Source organism: Conger conger, chromosome 10, assembly GCF_963514075.1.
Source record: "Conger conger chromosome 10, fConCon1.1, whole genome shotgun sequence".
Taxonomy (NCBI): domain Eukaryota; kingdom Metazoa; phylum Chordata; class Actinopteri; order Anguilliformes; family Congridae; genus Conger; species Conger conger.
In genome coordinates this window covers 34,865,304-34,887,377 of record NC_083769.1, presented here as the reverse complement: position 1 = coordinate 34,887,377, position 22,074 = coordinate 34,865,304, and the positions used below count along the sequence as shown (strand labels likewise).

Genomic DNA, 22,074 nt, shown 5'->3' with positions numbered 1-22,074 from the left:
GATGCGTGTCTCTGTGAGTGTGGACTCTTTTCTAAAAGCATGCTTCAGCAGCATAGGAAAGCACCCCAGCATACTGCAGAGAGAGACTCCTCACTTTCCCGGAAGAGTCCAGGGATTTTTCCGGAAAGTTTCACAGCATCTTGGAGATTAATCCTTTAATGACTTGGATGATCTGGTTATTTTACTGTGCAACCATCTGACATGTATTTTGGGTCTTTGTGTCTGCTGTCAATGTAGTAAATGTGTACTAACATATATACTGTACATGACTGCTTCTGTTGGCATTGTAGCATGTTTGTATAGAGTTACCAGATGTAGCTGCTGCTTCTAATAGATATCAGTTTTCTTCTCTGTGTTTTCAGTGTTGCTTTGTCGTTGTCTTCCTAACCTGTGTGTGTTGATAGCTGCTCATTCTTGTCCCATGTTTTCTGCTATATTGCTGCTTCCAACTGCTGTCTGAATGCATGGACTTGCATGTATTTTACATGAAGGGGTTACTCTGACTGACTTAATGGGAAAGAAGAAAGGAAAGTTTGGTTGGTTCAGCCAGTCTACTGAAACACAGGGTAAATTTTGCTGTGCCTTCTCTGTGAGTGGGTGAGTGAGTGAGTGAGTGAGTATGTGTGTGCATGCGTGTGTGCATGCGTGTGTGCACATGTGTCTTCACATGTGTGTGCATGTGCGCTCCAAAGCCTGTATTCTGCTATGTGACTCTGTCTCAGTGCATGTCTGTTCAAGCATGTGCAAACACCAATACCTGCTTTTATATTTTCTTCCCCTCATGTTTTTGATGCATCATATACCAGTGTAGAAACGCTGTTTCTGTGGAAAGACAAATGATTTCAATGAATGGCTCTACCAAAGAAATGTTCCCACTTGAAACCATGTGATGAACAAAAAAAAATGGCCTGATGTGCAAGACTTAAAGTACTGTATGAAGAAAACAAGATTTTTAGTGTCAAGTAAAGGTTAGCATAACATTATGAAGTTACAGAACACCAATGTCAGAATCCAGCCATAATTCAAACCTCTTATCTCTTACACCATGACAGAGTGGTGCTGGTATTGATTGATGTATTTTGCCTCTGGAACACAAAAGGTCACATCAGTTGCATTGCCAGTGACAGTAAGTAGATAAATAAATAAGAAATAGAAATACAAAGTAAGAATACAGCTCTGTTTGTAAACAGGGTTGTAAAGATGAAGACCTATACAGACTTGAGTCATAAGGCACCTCATGATGCATGTTGATGTATGTTGAAATGAGGTCTAGTGCAAAGGAGCGTCCTTTCACCAAATGATCCTCATTTAACCTGGAAGCCTGACTCCAGTGAGGTAAGGATTAAGTACTGCTTCTCCTGCATTATATATCAGTGGAGGGCAGCCTGTGGTCTGGATGCAGTGTGATCTTCTGGCTCCCCGGTGTAGCCTTCATATCATGATTTAACACAAATGCAAGCTGAAAATACCCCAGCACTTGTTTTATACATATGGTGTAATATGTGTTGGGAACAGGACACATGTGAATCCAGATGGTATCGTGGCATTTAAAACTGTGTATGAAGCAGTCGGCCTGATGTGTGTGCACCCACAAGGCACCTGTGTGTTGTGTGGATGCTGAGGGTAAACAGGCTCTGTTAATGGGACAATGTCACAATGCCTCACAGTTTACCCATCACTGTTCAGCCTGCACAGTGGTGAGAGACCTTATGACCTGTTGCAATCTGATGGCAAAGACTGCAACAGTGTCTGCACAACACATTTGTTTTTTCATTAAACCCAATTTTGTACTTCCTTCTTTTGTTGACAAAACATTTTGTCAACAAACTGCAAGCGTTCCTTTTTTACTGCATGCTTATATTCTGATTTCTCACTTCCATTATTGTTTTTTATTTTTTGGTGTGATGCAAAAAAAGATGCGAGCTGGTGTATTTTTGCGTCTTGAATATCTGAAGCTGACAGGCGTGTGGTGCTCTGTGTCGATACAGCGAGCATGCAGGCCAGTGAGACGGAGTCGGTGAACACGGAGCACCCCAATGGAGAGGACGAGAAGGTGCACTGCTGCGGTCCTCTCTGGTGAGTCAGCACAGAGCCTCTACCTGCTCATGCCAGCTGTCTCCACATGTAGATTTGGCTGAAGGAAACATATTAGCCTGTAAGCGCAAAATCCTGCAGAAGTAACTGCATTCATTGGTTTGGAAGTTGGTCCTGGAAGTTCGTGTCACTGACATTATGTGTACCATTACAATTTCTTTTAACTGTAACATTTCTTGGTTTTACAGTCAAAAAATTACAAAGTCAAAGTTCAGGTCAGTGAATCCATTTTGGATGTGTGTGGTTTTCTTTCTTTTTTCTACTACATGCCATTTTTAAAGATTCATTTTTGCATGGATCATTGCTGCTCATGTGTGTACGTGACTCTGTCCTTTACTCTGTCCGTCTGTCTACATTGTTTCATGAGGATGCTTCACTTTCTTCCACTTAAATCACGGTTGTCAAACCAAAGTTCTAGAGGGCCATAGTGCCTGCCGTTCTTTTTTGGTTTCCTTTCAGTGAGCCACTAATTAAGGCCCTGAGAACAAGATATGTGGAATTTGTAGGCAGTCGAGGACTTAAAATGAATCACTGGTGCTGAAATGCACCATAAACCCGCCAGCACTGCAGCCCTCCAGGGCTGGATTCTGACGTCTGTGTCTGAAATCACCACCTGGAGAATGGGCTTTGGAAGGAGCTGTGGCAATTAGACTGACTTTAACCTTCAGGCACAAGGCTTTCCACTAAAGAAATGAGCCACAGTCAGCTTCACCTTCTTCTCTGTCATCTCAACAGTTACTCCACTATCCATGCATGCATTTCCTCCAGTAACCACTAGTGGGTGCTAGTGGGGCTGGCTTGCATGCCTGTATCAGTGGGTGCCTGTTTGAAGATATCGCTCTTTTTCCGTTCTTGTGTAACAGTGCGCTCCACATTTCCAGTGTAAACAGGCATGTCTGCACCATCTTCATCCCGCCTCATGTGACCAGTTACCGCCCTGCTTTGCCCTCCTGCCCCCTGTTGACACAAACTCCCTCTTACAGTCGACGCTGGCGTCGCTGGAACCGCTTCTGCCGCCGGAAGTGCAGGGCGGCTGTAAAATCTGTCACCTTCTATTGGCTGGTGATCATCCTGGTGTTCCTCAACACGCTCACCATCTCCTCTGAACACTACGACCAGCCCGACTGGCTCACAGAAGTGCAGGGTGAGGCACACAGGCGCACAGTAAAATGTTCAATATGTAAACTCTGTTGGAGTTTAATTAACACTGGACATTTTACTGTGTGGCATTGTTCAGATTTTATTGGCTGTAGTCGTGTGGCCCTTTGTGTATAGAGGGCAATGGTAATGATGCCAGATGTCAGAAGGCAGCAGTACTATGGTATAATATTGTCTTTTTTTGTCTTTTTTTCCTGCAGATGTGGCCAATAAGGTTCTGCTGGCGATGTTTACCTGTGAGATGTTGGTGAAGATGTACAGCCTCGGGCTGCAGGCCTACTTTGTCTCCCTCTTCAACCGCTTCGACTGCTTTGTGGTGTGTGGGGGCATCGTGGAAACCATCCTGGTGGAGCTGGAGATCATGTCCCCCCTCGGCATCTCTGTGTTCCGCTGTGTCCGTCTGCTGCGTATTTTTAAAGTCACACGGTACCTCTCTTCACCTGCTGCAAGCCAGCAACTTCACACAATGAGTCTGCTCTTCCTATCTGACTATCAGTGATTAAAATTCCTGGTAATCTGTGTGTGCTTAATCGGTAATTCCTAGGTAAAACACTCTTTCCTGTTTGAAAGGCATGTTTCTTGTAGACCTGCAGTGCTTCTAGTCGTAGTATTGTGGGATACAATGGACTATGGCCTACACTCTTCCTCTTGTACCCTACAGCCATTGGGCGTCTCTTAGCAACCTGGTGGCATCACTGCTCAACTCTATGAAGTCCATCGCCTCTCTGCTCCTGCTGCTCTTCCTCTTCATCATCATCTTCTCGCTCTTGGGCATGCAGCTCTTCGGTGGCAAGTTCAACTTTGACGAGACACAGACCAAGAGGAGTACCTTTGACAACTTCCCTCAGGCTCTGCTCACGGTCTTCCAGGTAAAATGAAAATATGAAAACATATTGTGATGACAATTCTAGTGTAGTGCTAGTGTGGTTTCATTCAGTGGTGGAAATGTAACGGAAGTCCTTTCTGACAGTAAAATTAGCTGCACACACTTTATTCTGGTCAGTGTGATTATAAACTCATTAACATATTAGGGTACGAGGAAGAAGGCATGATGCAAATAGCTGCCTATTAATATTTTATATACTGAAACATCAACAGTTTCATATATTTCATATAGCCATTCATATACTGTGGGCTGTCAAGCAAGGACCACATTTGACAAGCTCTTCTGTATCTAGCAGTGACTAGCTCTGCAGGGACTGTGGACTAAAAGACGTGCAGTCTAACAGGACCAGTGTTAAGTGAGAGTTGAGACTTACCTCTGGCATGTGGGGCTCATGTATGCTTTGCTGGACGGGTTGTCCTGTTTCAGATTCTAACTGGTGAGGACTGGAACGCTGTCATGTATGACGGGATAATGGCGTATGGTGGTCCTTCCTCCTCGGGAATGATTGTCTGCGTGTACTTCATCATCCTCTTCATCTGCGGAAACTGTATCCTGTTCACCCTCTGACCCCTTCTCTCCTTCCACTGGGGACTTTACAAAAGTTCTCGCTGGGTAGCAGACATCTCTGTACACCTGCAGTCGTGCACGCCAGCTGAATACAGAACCAGGTCACTGCTGGCAGGATGTCATGCGATCACTGATTGTCCTTAAAGAGCTTTATTAATCAGACATCCTGCTGAATGTCTTCTTGGCCATCGCTGTGGACAACCTGGCGGACGCAGAGAGCCTGAACACAGCACAGCAGGAGGAGGCAGAGGAGAAGCAGAGGAGGAAGAGTGCACGGTAAAACTATGGGTCAATAAGCAGACCCATATCTATACAGCACAGCACATATAGTACAGATGAGTCAGACCTGCTTTCTTAAAGATAAGCTGAAACACAAGTTAGAACAGCACTAGCTTCCGTGATATGACGTATACGTTGAGACGGGTGCGTGGGGGTTGGACCCAAAATGCACGACTCGGAAACAATAGATAAGATAAAGTTAGATAAAGTCCCGTCAGGGCTTTATTCAGGATGAATCCCAGGAGCGTAGTCAAAACAAGCAAAGTCCATACACGTAGATCCAGCCAAACAAACAATAAACAAACAAAAAGCACGGTGCCAAGGGAAGAGGCAAACTCGTAGTCGGTAGACGTGCAGGGAGGTCCGGTAGCAGGAGAGCGGTCAGCGGGGCAGAAGTACAGGCGGACGGCAGGCAGGGTCGTAGTCGAGGGCGATGCGGGAGTCGAAACCATAAAACAAACAGCGAGGCAAAGGTACAAAAACGGTAGGCGAGGACGTGGTCAAAAACAAGCGATGGTCAACGAAACAGAAATCAATAAACAGTGGTCGGTAAACAGGCTTGGATCTTAACGTGTAATCAATGACAGTAATGCTCAAGCGTTGCTTTGACGTACAAGAGGCAGACAATTTCGCGAAGAACAGAAGTGCGACTGGGCTATAAATGCAGGTGTAGACAGGTGTAGACAATTAGTTAGAGAGCAGCAAGGGAATGGAAAACAGGTGCGATGGATGACAAGTTTAACAAGGTAATTATTAATCGTTAGTAATAAACCTATCCTGCCCTAGCATTAGTAAATTAGTAAATGACATGCACAAGAAACGTAAGGTAACAAACACATGATTAGTCTGTTAGTTCTACCCAATCCTGATCTAGCGTTAGTAGTTTTAGTAAATAGACAAATAGAAACAATTAGGGTGTGAATGACAGAAAGAGAGAGAGAGAAAGCCGGAACGCAAGGTTTGCGGAAAGACATGTAAAAGTGTATGTTTAAACAATGACCAGTCTGCGTAATAATAAACATAAATCAAAACATAACACTAAACAAACTAAGACGATAACCACTCAACATAACAAGGTAAAATAATCGTAACGAAACATAACTAGACATGACAAGAAAATAAATCGTAACAAGAAACAAACTAAACAACATGACGAACCTAGACTAACATAATACATGATAAGACAAATAGTGACTAAGACAAATGATAAAACATAAAAACAAGGCAAGACAGACCTGAAACGTGACATACGTGAGTGAAAAGTTATTTCGGGGAGAGTTTTTGAAGGACAGGGGGTCAGTTTGACTGACATCAAATGAGGAGGGGGACGTCAAATGAGGATGCGTACCTCTATGTGAAAGGATATTGATCGGGGAGAATGTGAAATTAACAGTGTTTGCACATCTGTTTGACATACATGCCCACTAGTACACAATGATCTAAAATCTAAATACATTTTTTTTAATGGAATATATACTTTAAGAACTGTTTGTATGGTTCTGAAAAATTTACTAACTTGAGGAAAAAGTTAATTTTGATTTCAGCTTTAAAGGCACGGTGCAAAGTACAGAAACAAGCTTAACACATCATTAAAAATAAGCGTTTATCAATGGTAAAACTATGAAAAACATGGTAAATAAGCCAAAAGTCTGTCTCATTTTCGGTGTCACTGCTGTTTGTTCTCGTCCCAGGAGTGGGAGCACAGACCGGAGAGACGATGAGGGCGGTGCCAAGGTAACCGCTGTGTGCCATATCCATTCCGCTCATGTAGGTAATCGTATTAGAGAAATGGCTGCTTCCATCGGGGTCAGTGTACCCTCTGCTCATTCAGTCTCCTGATGTGTTGGGCAGATGCACTCTCTCACATTAGCTTGATTACTTCTTTTGATTAGCAGGCTGCTTTATGATAATGTTACCAACTGGCCTGTGCAGCCTAAAAATAGGTTGCTATCACAATGTTAATGATATGATATGGGATGGAATGAGGTTTTAAAATAATTCCATCCTAACTGGTAATTGCAGATTAGGAAGGAAATAAAACAAAAAGTCAAAAAAATATTCAAGTACTACATTTTGAGATGCCACGAATATTGTAGTGTATTATGCACTTTTTAATGTATATCATTCTGCCAAATCTTTTACATGGGATACCCCTCATGAATGCGAGTCTAACTTGTGCTTTGGGTTTAGGTCATGGGGGAACTGTGTATGGAGGAAGAGGAGAAAGACCCGTACCCTGCTAGTGATATTCCAGGTAGAGAGATGTAGAGAATACATCTGGATCTCTGTCTGGTCTGAAGTGTGGGGATAAAAGGTTAAACAGCGCCCTCTGTGCTGACAGTGAGTACTGCGTTCTCTCTCCAGGGGCTGAGGAGGATGAGCCGGAGCTTCCTGTTGGCCCGCGGCCCCGCCGGCTGTCTGAGCTGACCACGAAGGAGAAGATCACACCTATTCCTGAGGGCAGCGCCTTCTTCATTTTCAGCAGCTCCAACCCGTGAGTGAGCACACGCACACACACACACACACACACACACACTCTCGCACTCACACGCATTTTATTCATTAGTAAGTTCTAAGTACTACTTGGCTGCATACTGTATTATGAGGAGGAACTTTTATTTTTATTTTTTATATTTCAGTTTCTGCCCCTTTTGAATTTCAGATTTCGGGTTGGCTGTCACAGGCTGATCAACCATCATATATTCACCAACCTCATCCTGGTCTTCATCATGCTCAGCAGTGTGTCTCTCGCTGCAGAAGATCCCATCCGCAACTTTTCTGCTCGCAATATCGTAAGGACAGCAGCGTTTTCCCACACGTTACTGTGGACGTGCCATCTCCTCATGCCCACATTCCTGTATTGAATTGCAATAAAGAATAAAGTTAATGTGACAAGCTGCTCTTAATTAATACTACATATACTTTTACGACATGCACTATGTCTTGTAAGGATATGGACACAATTCCTTGGTTTGTTGAATTACTCACTCTAGAGTTTCATGCATGGGAGACCTCATTTAGCATATCTCATGCATGATACACGAGAGATCTGCTTTGTTTTTTCAACACTGTGGTTGGGAATGATTGCATCAGAACTGTTGTGGTTATGTGGTGAAAATCTGTGACGGTAGAAAGTGTATATGAAACTATAGAATATGAAAGTATATATGGAACCTAAAGTCAAAATCATGTGAGCTATGACTCAAAACTGTAGTTTTTTGTTGTGCATTACCCTGGTGTTCATCCATGTCTGCTTTATAGTCATCAGAAGTATCTCTTCTTCCAATGCTAATTGCCTCTCTCAGTCTTTTTGTCAGTGCTTTCTCCGAACATATGTTAAACTTGTATATTGCTTTTGCAGATACTTGGTTACTTTGACTATGCGTTCACGGCAATCTTTACTGTTGAGATCCTAGTGAAGGTAAATGTCCCGCTCCGTGCCTCTGTGCTGTGGTCTGAGTGTTTGTGCAGTAACGCTTTAACCGTTTGGTTATTTACAGGTCCTAGGCTATGCAGATTATGTCTTCACTACTATGTTTACATTTGAGATCATGTTGAAGGTAACCTCTTACTGGCAATGGGAGTCTTGCTGCATTTCCCTCGTGTGTCACCTGCTACTCAGTGGAACCTGCCTTGTTTTTATTTTTATTTTCTATCATAGCACCTCTTTTAAACCAAGACATACTGATGCCTGACCAGATACAGAATTTAACATGAGATTACCCACAAGAGTGTTGTTCCCACTAACACATTCACTGTACATGGCACTCTTTTGCCAAAATGTGTCGTTTGGCTAGCAAAGCACACAAACTAAACAAGCAAACCGAAGCATGCAGTGTTTTAGATGGCTATAGCAAGAAAACAAGTGTTGTGTTTTCCCACATAACACAATTGTTAATGCATAATCGCAAGTTGTGTGACTCTCTGAAGGGAAAATGTGAAACACTTTGATCTGACTGCAGCTGGGTTTTCAGTGTCTTTGTGAAAGGATTTTGTGCCTGAAACCCAACTCGAGTTGAATCATTATTCCATACTCCGTGCCCACTTTATTCTCACAGAGATAAAAGAGGGGGTGAACCATGTGTCTGCTCAGTATATAGCATGGTCTACTATGGCTTCCCTTAAAAGTGCATATAAATGTGCTTTCTATAAATGCATTTTAGAGCTGTTGACTGTACAATCTCTTTAGTAGCCCTGTCCCAGAAATAATTAACCACCTCTATGGGTAAAGCCCCATCTTACTAAAGAGATTCTACCCTCCACAGAATTTACATGCACTTCTCAACACAAACCTCTTTTATGATTTACCATGTTTGCCTGCTTGTCTTTTCTCTTCCTGCTGGGTCTGGAGTTTGATCTGTTGTTTCTCTGAGATTTTCTCCCTCCTCCTTTCGTCTCATTGAATGCATTAAAAAGGAATGTGCATACACTGATTTCCATGAATGTGACTGTAGGAGAATAATTCATGCCATTGCTTGGCTTGGGAGGCCAGAAGCCTTGTATTTTTTGCCAGGACCGTTGCATTGAGCTAGCATGTAGCGCTTTCTACCACATTCATTTACAATTAGAGGATGTCCATAGTGCATTTGTGCCCATGTTAAAGGAAGGTTGTTTATCTGATGATGTGTTGGCCCTTCTGCTGTGTGTTGTGTCAGAGTGAAAGCTGATACGGATGTGTATCTATGTGGAGCCTGGGTTAAATGCACTAATCTTTGTGCTCATCTGTTCCTCCTCCTTCACAGATGACTGCATTTGGGGCTTTCTTGCATAAAGGTGCTTTCTGCAGAAATTACTTCAACCTGCTGGACTTACTGGTGGTGGGAGTGTCACTGGTATCGTTTGGCATTCAGTAAGTACCTCTAACCCACGCTGAAAGCTGTGTGAATGTAGTTGTTTTGTGTGACCACCTATGAATATTGCACTGGAAACCAGACCATTACCCAATGAACACAACTCATTCAGCCATGAATTGTAGGCTGGGCTGGGCTGTTTAATGTCAGTCATGATAGCCTGGGAGTATAGCCAAGCCATCCATTTGGTGAAATGGTTCTTTGTGCGTACTTGTGTATGATTTCTTTTTTCTTCGGAAACCTTGGAAAATTGCCGAAACCTGTTGGTTTTGAATGATAACAAACTTATTTTGTCCTCTCTACTTCAAGTGCAGCTGGGATTTGTTTCTTTGTTGGTACTGCTTTCCATTCTATGCACCTTGCCTGACCATAATTTGTGTCTGTGACCAGGTCCTCTGCCATCTCCGTGGTGAAGATTCTGAGAGTACTGCGTGTGCTCAGGCCCCTGAGAGCCATCAACCGAGCCAAGGGCCTCAAGGTGCTCCTCAGTGTCCTCCATTCACCCCTCTCCACTCTCCCTATGATCCTCCATTCACCCCCTCTCCACTCTCCCTATGATCCTCCATTCACCCCTCTCCACTCTCCCTATGATCCTCCATTCACCCCTCTCCACTCTCCCTATGATCCTCCATTCACCCCTCTCCACTCTCCCTATGATCCTCCATTCACCCCCTCTCCTCTCTCCCTATGATCCTCCATTCACCCCCTCTCCTCTCTCCCTATGATCCTCCATTCCCCCTCTCTCCACTCTCCCTATGATCCTCCATTCACCCCCTCTCCTCTCTCCCTATGATCCTCCATTCACCCCCTCTCCTCTCTCCCTTAGTGCCCCATTCACCCCCTCTCCTCTCTCCCTATGATCCTCCATTCACCCCCTCTCCTCTCTCCCTATGATGCTCCATTCACCCCCTCTCCTCTCTCCCTATGATCCTCCATTCCCCCTCTCTCCTCTCTCCCTACTGAGACCTCCTTTCTCTCCTCACTCATCTCTCTCTCTCACACTCTCTACCCACCTCTCTCTCTCTTTCTCTCTCTCAGTCCTTCTCTTTCTCTTGACCCCTTTCTCTCTTGACCTGTTTCAGCCCCTAACGTTCCTTCCTGATGGGGTCTGTCTCTCTCCACAGCATGTGGTCCAGTGTGTGTTTGTGGCCATCAGGACCATCGGGAACATCATGATCGTCACCACACTGCTGCAGTTCATGTTCGCCTGCATCGGAGTGCAGCTCTTTAAGGTCACACCCAGCACATTTCAACTACCCCAGTACTGTAATAATAAAAAATACATATAGCAATTCCCATAAAACATTTGAAGAGTCATGAATTTGCTTTTCTAGCCCTTCCAAATTAAGCCGTAAGTGTATGGACCCAATGGCTGATAATGATGAAAATGCTTTTAGGAGCTGGAACAGGTGTAGTAAGTGTGGCCTGTGTGTGTTCTCCTCACAGGGGAAGTTCTACCGCTGCACTGACGAGGCCAAGACCAGCCCTGAGGAGTGCAAGTGAGTTAGTTATTTCATTTTCAAATAGTTTCATGTTTCAATTGTTTTGGATCACATCCATTCCCACACTTCCCTCATATTATATCTGAATTCCCATGTTGTGTGGAACAGACGGGTTTAGTCCAGGCAGACAGGTTTGGGCCTGAGTGTGGCTGACACTGGGCTCTGCTCTCTCCTGCAGGGGGACCTACATCCTGTACAAGGACGGGGACGTCACCATGCCTGCCGTGCGTGAGCGGCTGTGGTACAACAGTGACTTCAACTTCGACAACGTCCTGGTGGCAATGATGGCCCTCTTCACCGTGTCCACCTTTGAAGGCTGGCCAGCGTAAGACGCACACCCACACACACACACACCCACCACACACACACACACACGCACACCTTTCCACACACACAGCGGACAGCAGAGAGGGGCCTATGTGATGGGGTGATGGAGGATTGTAGGTCTAACGTTACATAATGTTCTTTTTCTTTGTACTGCAGACCCATTTCAACTCCCACAGCTTTCGCAGCTCAGCTGATGTATGGAGCTGTATGGACTGACATGTTATCTACACTCACCCATTCCCTGCACACACCCCTTTGGGAGGCCACGGACTCACAGTCTGTGTCTCTGGTTGCTGAGACAATGAGCTCATGGCCCCCAGAGTTATTGTGCTGTACATTAGATTAAGGATATTGGAGAAGGCGTGTTTTCATTCTCACATTCTCCGTTTCCCTCTCAAACTCCTCTCATCTGTTCTGCTCACCCATCAGAGCTCTGTGTCACTGTTCACACATAACAGCTACTGTATGTGTCACTGTTCACACAGAAGAGCTCTGTGTCACAGTTCAAGTATAAGAGCTCGGTGTCTCTGTGGCTTTTCACACATAAGAGCTGTGTCTCTGTGTCTGTTCACACATAAGAGCTGTGTGTCTCTGTGTCTGTTCACACATAAGAGCTGTGTGTCTCTGTGTCTGATCAAACATAAGAGCACTGTGTCTCTTTTTCTGTTCACACATACTAGCTGTGTCACAGTTCACACAGAAAAGCTCTGTGTCTCTGTGCCTGTTCACACATAAGAGCTGTGTGTCTCTGGCTGTTCACACATAAGAGCTGTGTGTCTCTGTGTCTGTTCACACATAAGAGCACTGTGTCCTCTGTATCTCACAGACTGTTGTACAAGGCCATCGACTCCAACCGGGAGAACATGGGCCCTATCTACAACTACCGTGTGGAGATCTCCATCTTCTTCATCATCTACATCATCATCATCGCTTTCTTCATGATGAACATCTTTGTGGGTTTCGTCATCGTCACGTTCCAGGAGCAGGGAGAGAAGGAGTACAAGAACTGTGAGCTGGACAAGAACCAGGTGAGCGTGTGCCTTCCCACTGCAGCAGAGCTGAGAGGTTCAAAAACTGGCTGAACATTATGTGTTTGGGACCGATTTCCTTCATACCTACAGTACACCAATAGAGCTCAGAGGTTACCTCAGGGCATTTCAGCATATATCACTGACAGGATGTGGGGAGTAAGGCATGGAGAAAAATACACGCGCTGCACATTAATACAGTAACACACACTGATGGTTTGATCTATAAGCAAAAAAGATATGAATAATTAATTAATTTGAATTTTATGAAAACCCCAGAGCTTTGACAGACATATTCACTTCAGAGAGGAATAGACCTAAAGCCATACTGTGATGCAAACACAGGTTGTTGAAAACACTTCACAGAACTTTTAAAGGTCCACACACATGCGTATTTTTTCTGTGAGATTTTCCTATCATCCTTCAGCTTTCAATCCAGTGTTCCATACTGATCCAAGGAAAACAATTGTAATTTTGATAGAAGTATGAATATTTTAGGGTTTTTCCAAGCTTTTTGTAAAACGATTTCCCCGTGTGACACGACGTATGTTTTTGCATAATTATCAGATGACATTTCAAAATTTTAATGCAGAGAGCTGACCTCAGTAATCAGATGGGGAGGGGGAATTAGGCTCTGGCGACAGGGTTACAAAAACCTTTAAAAAACACAAAAAACGTTTTGGTAGAATACGCCAGAACAGCTTCAACAATTATGAGATTCACTGTTTAAACGACACCACTAGGGGGAGCCTAATTCCAATGAAATTTTTGCATTTCTCAGATCTATTTTACTGAACTAAAGCCATGATTTCCCAGTATACTCAAAAGAAACTGCAGTTATGCCTGTGCCAGTGCTTGGGAGGGTCGTGTGTGAACTTTTGTGAGCAGGTGTTGCCATTGATGGCTCGTGTAATACTGTAGCTGTGAGTGTGTTTCTGTTGCCCCTGCAGCGCCAGTGTGTGGAATACGCCCTGAAGGCCCGGCCTCTACGCAGATATATTCCTAAGAACCCCTACCAGTACAAGTTCTGGTATGTGGTGAACTCCACAGCCTTTGAGTACATCATGTTCGTGCTCATCATTCTCAACACGCTGTGCCTGGCCATACAGGTAAACACTGGCCCTCAAAGTCCGCCCTGCTTCAAGGAATACTGACGACCTCACCTCGAGTCTGTCAGACACACTCTATCACTCAGCAACTCTTTCTCGGTTTCTTGGGTTACACTGTTTCCATGTAGTTTACTCCCCTTCCATCTCCTGATCTAAGAGATTACTAACGAATTGTGTCAGCAGACTTACTTTCTGTTATGCCTGCTATCTTTCTGTCTCTCAAAAGTGGCTCTGTCTCTCTGTGTAGCATTATGGTCAGTCCCATGTGTTTAACTCCGCCATGGACATCCTCAACATGGTCTTTACTGGGGTCTTCACTGTGGAGATGCTGCTCAAACTAATTGCCTTCAAACCAAGGGTAGGTCCCACCTTTGTGCATAACCAGCACAGGTTAGTGCACACACACACACACACACACACACACACACAGAACAGCTTTGGAGATCATTCTCTCATACTGATACTAATAGTCAGCAACTGGTCATTTCCAAATGCATATGATATTATAAATGTTCACAGATGCCCAAAGTCCAAATAAAAATATCAAAGATAAGTTAGAGGCACCTTGATTTTTGTCTTTATTTTGTTCCTTTAATGGAAAAGGTTTCCAGATATAGCTGCACTGTCCATCCTGTAGCCAATTTATGAGCATTTTATTAGTTAGACCTGTACACCAGCTTGTTAATGCAAATATTTAATCAGCCAATCACGCAGCAGCAACTAAATGCATAAAAGCATGCAGATGTGGTCAAGTGGTTCAGCTGTTGTTCAGACCAAATGTTAGAATAGGGAAATGTAATGTAATGTAATAGAAGAAATGTGATCTCAGTGACTTGGAATGATTGTTGGTGCCAGACAGGGTAGTTTGAGTTTGGAGAGAATGGTGCGGAAAACAAAAAAAACATCCAGTGAGCAGCAGTTCTTTGGCAGAAACATGCTGTTAATGAGAGAGGTCAGAGGAGAAGGGCCAGACTGGTCGAAGGGAGTTACAGGCACTTGCAAAACAAAGGAAATAGTGGGGCAGAAAAAAACAAAAACTTTTTCTCAAAACTCAACAGCCATGTCTCTTTCTACATACAGACCTATAAACTACAAACTATTATTCAGATTAATTGTAAATATTATGTATTGTATGTATGTAAATAAGAACTGTGCTTTCATTGACACTAATTTTATGCAACAGGTACATCTCTATAGTGGACAAAGATGAGCAGTAGTTGATTGTAGGTGGCCTGAACAAGACAGAGGCTCATAGACTGTGGACTCACTGGTTTAGTGACTTGTCCATTCCCCTCTCCCTCAATAGCCCCTTGACCTCTCATCCCATCTGGAAGTGCATGCTGAGGAGATACATATGTTTGCCTGTTCCCACTGTCCATTTATACTCCTACATTGTTCATTTGCTATGGAGAGAGAACTGATAAGGCAACCTCAGGTTGAATTTTGATACATTTATTGCTATATATTGTGCCCCGACATCAGTTTTTCCTAAAAGGTAAGATGGCATGAGCATGGCAATGCAAATTGCATTTGAAGAACACACATTCACTTGCCATATCGGCTAGTAACAAAATCACAGAATGCAGTGCTGCATTGTAAAGGTGAATCTGTGTATTGAGTGTTCAGCATTGGACCATGTCCATGGCATGACTGCAGGAACAGTAGTCTGTTCTCTGAGACTGTGCTCATGTGAGACTTGGGATGGAGTCTCGATCCACACGGCATGCATACAAGGGGATTTTGTTGTACTTTTGTCATTCCCTGTGCCAAGGACTTTCCAGTTTTTCAGTCTGTATGACCTTTCCGTTACGCCCCTTCCTCCCCTCCCCCGCTGTTCGCCCGCACCGCTGTGTTCAGGGTTATTTTACGGATGCCTGGAACGTGTTTGACGCCCTGGTGGTTATTGGCAGCGTAGTTGACATCGTTCTCAGTGAGATAGATGTGAGTATGCCCACCCTCCCCACCCTCTCCGTTCCGCTTTGTCCCAGACTGCTTCACCCTCCTGCTCACACCTCCCCATTTCCTGGACAAGTCACTGGTCCGGACTTTCCTGTCTTCCTTCTGCGGCTAATTAGGCGGGTGAGCCTGGGCTTGGCGGAAGGCTGTTCTCTCAGACTGTGTGGCACTGCTGCTCATGGGGGTCTCTGGCCTACAAGCACGTCAGAAACCCCTTTTTACATTATTACATTATTGACAGACGCTCTTATCCAGAGCGACGTACAGTTGATTAGACTAAGCAGGAGACAATCCTCTCCTGGAGCAATGCAGCTTAAGGGCCTTGCTCAAGGGCCCAAAGGCTGTGCGGATCTTATTGTGGTTACATCGGGGATCGAACCACCAACCTTGTGTGTCCCAGTCATGTACCTTAACCACTATGCTACAGGCTGCACTCCCTTTTTATTGTCAAAGTGATTTAGAGCAGAGAGGAGGCCGGACAGGCCGACTTCAACTATCATCAACCAACAACAACATTAGTGTGGTTTCACAGAGTATTACTTTTATTGGTTATTGCTGGTGTGGTGATTATTCATCCCATTAGAGTAGCTGATGCTGGGTACAGAAGTGCAGTGCTCAGAAGACCAGTGCTGTGATGCTCCTCTTGCAGACGCAGTGCCACCAGGCTGCAGTCAGACTCTTGTGGGCTTTCTGGCTGTGATAACTCGCATCCTAACTTTTCCATCTTTTCTCTTTTTCTCTTGCCTCCCTCTGCCTCTCTCTCTCTCTCTGCGTCTGGCCGTGTTTACAGCACTATTTTGCTGATGCATGGAACACATTTGATGCCTTAATTGTTGTTGGTAGCGTCGTTGACATTGCTATCACCGAAGTCCATGTAAGTAATCACTTTTGCAGCCCTTCTACAGTTAATGTGTCCCTCATGAACTGAAAAGTCTTACAATAACACCAGTGTCTCAGAGCAACTTGGCAGCATTGGATAAATCGATATTGTGCATCTATCTGGAAATGCGATGTGTTGTTATTTAGCTCATTCTCATCAACTGGAGTCCAGCATTGTGCTGAGGCACAAACAAGTTTTATTGCAAGGCTTTTCCTCAAAAATACTGTGGGGAATGTGTGTTGTGATAGATACGATACTTTAGTTGCAGCTAATCCTTTTTATTTTCAGATTTCAAGTGCAAGCTATACTGACAGAAACAGGCGCACACAGTCTACACATGCAGAAACAAGGGCGGATGCATAAAAACACACACACACACACACACACACACACACACACACACACACACATTCACACACCCACATATTACTTGCCATCTATTATTTCAGAAACATTTGTGAAATCAGGGTACATAAACGTAAAGAAATTACTGCTGACAATATGGTATGCATTGTGAAATTATTGTAAAAATCATTGTAACTGAAATGAGATAATCAAGCTGGAAAGTCTTTGGATGACTTCTTCAACAGTAAGAGTAAGTTCTGCTTTTCAACAGTAAGAGTTAATTGTGTTCTTCTGCATGGCCACTTGTTTTGTATATATAATCACAACTGGTTTGACTACTTCTTGGAAATCCCATTACTTGCAAATGCGGTAATATCTACTTGTGGTTCAGTTTCTGATGAATAGGTTGCTTCCATTTATACAGATGAGCTTGTCCATGTGGCTGAGACCTGCAGACCTAAAATAAATGTATGATATGCATGTGTCACTGGGTGCAACAGTGCCGGTAGTAAGAATAGATGCATGTGTAGCTAAGCTTTGGTCTCAGAGACATACGAGGTTAAACTGAGCAGAGGTTATTTGAGGCAGCGAGAGACCAGCCCAGATTAGTTACAGATGGAACAGACTGCAGAAACAGAGCCCAGATGTTTGAATTTGTTTGGAGAGTTGGAGGAATCTGCAGTATGTTTGGAGTTGTACTGTAGATTGCTGAATGGATCTCCCTCGGTGGTGATTTCCCCACCGTGCCACGTACTCTCTCACCGTCTCTGTCTGCAGTGGCTTTCCCTCTGCTTTTCTCACCGGCACTGTTTGTGCATGTGTGTACATGGGCTTGCATGTGTGGGTTTGTGTGTGTTCCTCGTGTGTGTGCGTGTGTGTGCCTGCACTTGATTATGTGTGCTTTTGTGGGCTGTTCTTCTGTTTGTGTGTGGAAGTGGGGTTGCATGCATGTGTGTGATTCATGTTGGTGTGACTGTGTGCATATCTATATTCTTGTGTTTTGGGGACTCTTTTTTTTACAGCCTTTTCAGATACTGTGCATATGGCATAATGTGGGTATCAGTGGGTCTATTGGAATTGTTTTTCTTATTGGTGCTGAAATAATGTGTTTTAGGACTTGAATATTATTATTAATTTCCAAGCCTATTCAGCAACTCTCATAGGATTCAGTGAATCTGAATAAACATCCCAAGCTTATCAACCCATGGAGGCAGCTCACATAGCAATATCATAGCTCTACATTAAAAAACACAACCTTTTGCAATATTTAATTCTGGCCTATGGCAAGAATTCAACTCAAGTTGATAAGATTTTTCTACACTGGTACAGTAATCCTATATGCAAAGTGTAATATTTTATGATATTTGGGACCACAGCCAGCATTAATAACCTGTAACCTCGTGAAATTATTATCAAGAGTGCAAACTGGCCATCAAGGCCATCCCCTAGATATAATTATAGAATGATACTGTCGAACATTATTTAAGAGTGTTATTTACTCCTTTCGCAGTGCTGCTGCTTCCCCTTTTCCAATCACTTCTTATTTTTTTCTTGTCTGTGTGAACCACAGAGCATTGTGTAGCAACGTGTTGAAATAGAGACAGGGGAAATCACACATCCCCTGTTTAGACTTCAGTTTGGGGTCAGTCCGGGGTTAAGGAGTTTCCATACGCAAACAGCTGACGGCGCAGTTGCGATGCATCGCTCATCTCTGAAGGGTCTGGAGTAAACAGGACCCACAGAGCAGCAGGATTGATCATGACAGCTGGCACTCCTATAGAGTTGTGCCATATTAGGTTCCCCGCTTGTATAGCCTGAAGGCGATATTGGTTATATTAATAACCAATATCATCTTCTCTGGTTTGTTTGTGACTGGCTGTTCCTGTTTTTACCATCGGACTGTATACAGCAGAGAGGGGCTGATATATGAAGGGTGGGTCTATGGCTCTTGTTCGAACACGCTGTTTTCACTGCCAGCATGTTTTCACCCTCTTTTATCAGACTTACTGCTGTGCTCAAGAAAAAACCTCATGGAGTGTCACTGTCAGTTCCAGCTTCTTCAATTCTATGAATTTGTTCTTGTGAAAAAGTTGCCTGCCTGAACAAGTATCTTCTTCACATTATAATACAGACTAGACTATTGTGTTGTAATGTATTTTGATACTGTAATATCTGATGCTTTAACTAGGATGACCCAATCAAGCATTTCAACACTAGGAGGCAGCTGCAAGTTCAGGGGTCTGTGGGTATGGTGGCCTGAACTCAAACAGCAGTTTTACTCTTTATTCAGTTTAACCATTACTATCTTTTTACTGAGTCATGTAGTGTAGTTGCTCTGTCTCTGATTTCATTACTCTAGTCCTTGTCATTAAAGTAATATTTTTATATTGTTCCATGTTTGCTGGAATTCATAATTTATGTTGCATGCACAATTGTGTTTGGTTGGCAGCCCAGTATTTTGTGGTGATTATGTTGTATGTTGGCTGAGATGTCCCTTTCATTTGTTCTAGAAATGTGGTGTTGATATGTGTGTTTGGTTGCCATGTTCAATAGTTAATATCACCAAAAGTTGGGATGTTGTTTTACAATGTTGTGCCTGTGTGTTAAGTGTTATGCTTCTATAAGTTCCTATCAAGTAATAATTCCTGAAATGTTGGGATAACTTGGTAAGTGTGTGAGCTAATACTGTATGTGCGATTATCAGTTTTACAGTGGGGTTGTGCTAATGCACGGGTGTGTTTCACTTTAAGCAGGGATGTTCTTTCATTCATATTAGAGTTAGGAAATAATGCAGCGTTTTGATTTTAAAGCCAACAGAGGCTCCTGTGGTGGAGGTGGAGGTGGAGGCTAGGGTAAGATGCTCCACCCACTGCCTGCCCCCCCTCACCTCCACTTTTGGTTTCTTTGTCCGTTTATTTTACCTAATCTATCTCCTTTAAAGTATTCATTTCATTTTTTTATGATAGTTTTGGAGAATGTTATGTTGCTGGTCTGCCTGACCTGCAGCGTGGCCAACTCTTCCTGTTCACAGCATGCATGTACCTTCCTGGAGAGTTAGGTTGCCCTGTGTCCGGGGAGTGGCTCTAGTTCTGCTCTGCATGTTTCTTCCTCAAAGGAAGCCATAAGGCTGCTGGCACGGGCAGTCAGGTATGGCCAGGTTTCCGGCATGGTGCCCACTGTCCTCTCCCCAGCCCCCCCTCTGGGTCTGTCAGAATGCTGAAGACAGGGTCGTGTTTTAACGCAGGTTCCACATCAGCTGATGGCATGCTCTGCATGAATGTAGGTCACCGTGTGCGTGATCAGAAGTGGAACCCTCCTGTTGTTTTTAATAATGTACTGTATAATGATTTCTATGTTGAAAGTCCATGTGAAATTAAGCATTGGAAATGTGTGAAATAAGTGGCATCAAAAGTACTTGCCATGCACATAGAACATATGGATCTATTTCTGTACATCAGCACTGCAATGGAAACATCTGCACACATTGAAGACTGAGTCACAAGATAAATTTGTATGTTCAAAGTTTGACCAAAAGTAAAAATGCGTTGGAGGTGAAAATAAGCATTCCACTGCAAAGCCTGGCACTTTACATGTTATCTCAGGTGTTGATGATTGCAGACTGCAGGAAAATCCAATGAGCAGAAGGTTGCAGCATATTCCAGTAGTGCTGTTGGGAAGTTGTATGTGATGTTGTCTGATTAAAACAGCACCTCTTGTTTTACACATTGTACAGCTTCAAAGCTGAGCCATTTCTTAGATCTTAGATCACGCACCCACTTTCACACACCACGGCCCCCTCTGCACCTGCACATTGTGTTTAAAGCACCACAAGATGCCCCTGTTTACCAGTCCCCGCCTGTACCCTGACACCACCCTGCCTTCTGCAGAACACAGAGGACAGTTCCAGGATCTCCATCACCTTCTTCCGCCTGTTCCGAGTCATGCGATTGGTCAAGCTGCTGAGCAGAGGGGAGGGCATTCGCACGCTGCTGTGGACATTCATAAAGTCATTCCAGGTGAGTGCATGTCCTGTCACTGTTACACATTACACACCGCGATGCTGGATGTTGTGGATCGACTGGAGAACGCTGCTCAGGCTGTGGATTTGAGGGCTGTAGGTTTGAATAAACTGTGGTTTTATGGCAAGTGGGTATATTGTGTGATGCAATCCGTGTTACGGAGCTGAACGCCTCTAGGTTAAACTGGCTGCCAGTTTTGAGGTTTCTGACTGTTGCCATGGTAATAGTGGTTACTACGTGTACACATGTGTCTGACATTGATTATTTTTCATTGTTTGCTCCTGTCCAAAAGTCTGAAATGAAAGACAATGGCAGTGATCAGTAGCTTGGCTTGCACATGGCTGATAGGCTCTTTAATGTGTTCTTCCCCCAGGCTCTGCCGTATGTTGCCCTGCTGATAGCCATGCTCTTCTTCATCTATGCTGTTATTGGGATGCAGGTAAAGCATACTAATGACTTCTTATTCTGTAGGCCTGCCAATTAGTATACATCTCACACAGTGAACAATGTGTTGTGCTTCGTGCAGTGGATTTGATGGAAATGAAAGATAGGGTTCTGCATGTTTTTCAGGTGTTTGGTAAAATAGCCATGGTGGACGGCACACACATCACCCGAAACAACAACTTCCAGACCTTTCCCCAGGCAGTCCTCCTGCTCTTTAGGTCGGTCATTTTGCAAGTGCCATTTCTGCCATCTCATTTACTGCAGTCACCGTGGAAACCTTGTGTTGCTGCTGTCTTTTGAACGTTGGGATACCAGTTAGCTTCAGTCGTGATGGGAACACCACTGCTACTGTATCTCAGCTGCTGTAATAGGGTTAACGAGAGGTAAGATCGGGGTTCCATTCAGGTTTAGGAGGTGTGGTCTTTCACAGGTGTGTGCGTTTGTGGTCTTCTCTGTATATGAAGCTGTGGGTCTGTCCTCATATGTTTGTGGTTGTAGTTATATGTATGGTTTTAGTTGAGGTTGGCCTCTGTATGACTGGTTCTGGTTTTGTGTAGATACAATAGATACACACATACATATGCTTGACTTTAGTGAGAACATTTGTCAGGAGAAACTATTTTTTGGGCA

General features: G+C 43.9%; 1 protein-coding gene across 1 annotated transcript in view; it reads left to right on the top strand.

Moving 5' to 3' along the window:
- The window catches only part of LOC133138373 (voltage-dependent L-type calcium channel subunit alpha-1D-like), an 82,430-nt gene that overhangs the window by 41,865 nt on the left and 18,491 nt on the right, over positions 1-22,074 (top strand). Inside the window, exons 9-32 of the mRNA XM_061257070.1 lie at positions 1,989-2,076; positions 2,283-2,309; positions 3,078-3,238; positions 3,453-3,678; positions 3,914-4,121; positions 4,565-4,685; positions 4,867-4,981; positions 6,676-6,718; positions 7,175-7,238; positions 7,349-7,478; positions 7,647-7,776; positions 8,346-8,405; positions 9,727-9,833; positions 10,225-10,312; positions 10,959-11,066; positions 11,281-11,333; positions 11,515-11,661; positions 12,490-12,691; positions 13,642-13,800; positions 14,048-14,158; positions 15,658-15,741; positions 20,869-20,997; positions 21,374-21,439; positions 21,571-21,662. Of these exons, the coding sequence (XP_061113054.1) occupies positions 1,989-2,076; positions 2,283-2,309; positions 3,078-3,238; positions 3,453-3,678; positions 3,914-4,121; positions 4,565-4,685; positions 4,867-4,981; positions 6,676-6,718; positions 7,175-7,238; positions 7,349-7,478; positions 7,647-7,776; positions 8,346-8,405; positions 9,727-9,833; positions 10,225-10,312; positions 10,959-11,066; positions 11,281-11,333; positions 11,515-11,661; positions 12,490-12,691; positions 13,642-13,800; positions 14,048-14,158; positions 15,658-15,741; positions 20,869-20,997; positions 21,374-21,439; positions 21,571-21,662 (2,719 nt within the window). The remainder of the gene's footprint in view (positions 1-1,988; positions 2,077-2,282; positions 2,310-3,077; positions 3,239-3,452; positions 3,679-3,913; positions 4,122-4,564; positions 4,686-4,866; positions 4,982-6,675; positions 6,719-7,174; positions 7,239-7,348; positions 7,479-7,646; positions 7,777-8,345; positions 8,406-9,726; positions 9,834-10,224; positions 10,313-10,958; positions 11,067-11,280; positions 11,334-11,514; positions 11,662-12,489; positions 12,692-13,641; positions 13,801-14,047; positions 14,159-15,657; positions 15,742-20,868; positions 20,998-21,373; positions 21,440-21,570; positions 21,663-22,074) is intronic.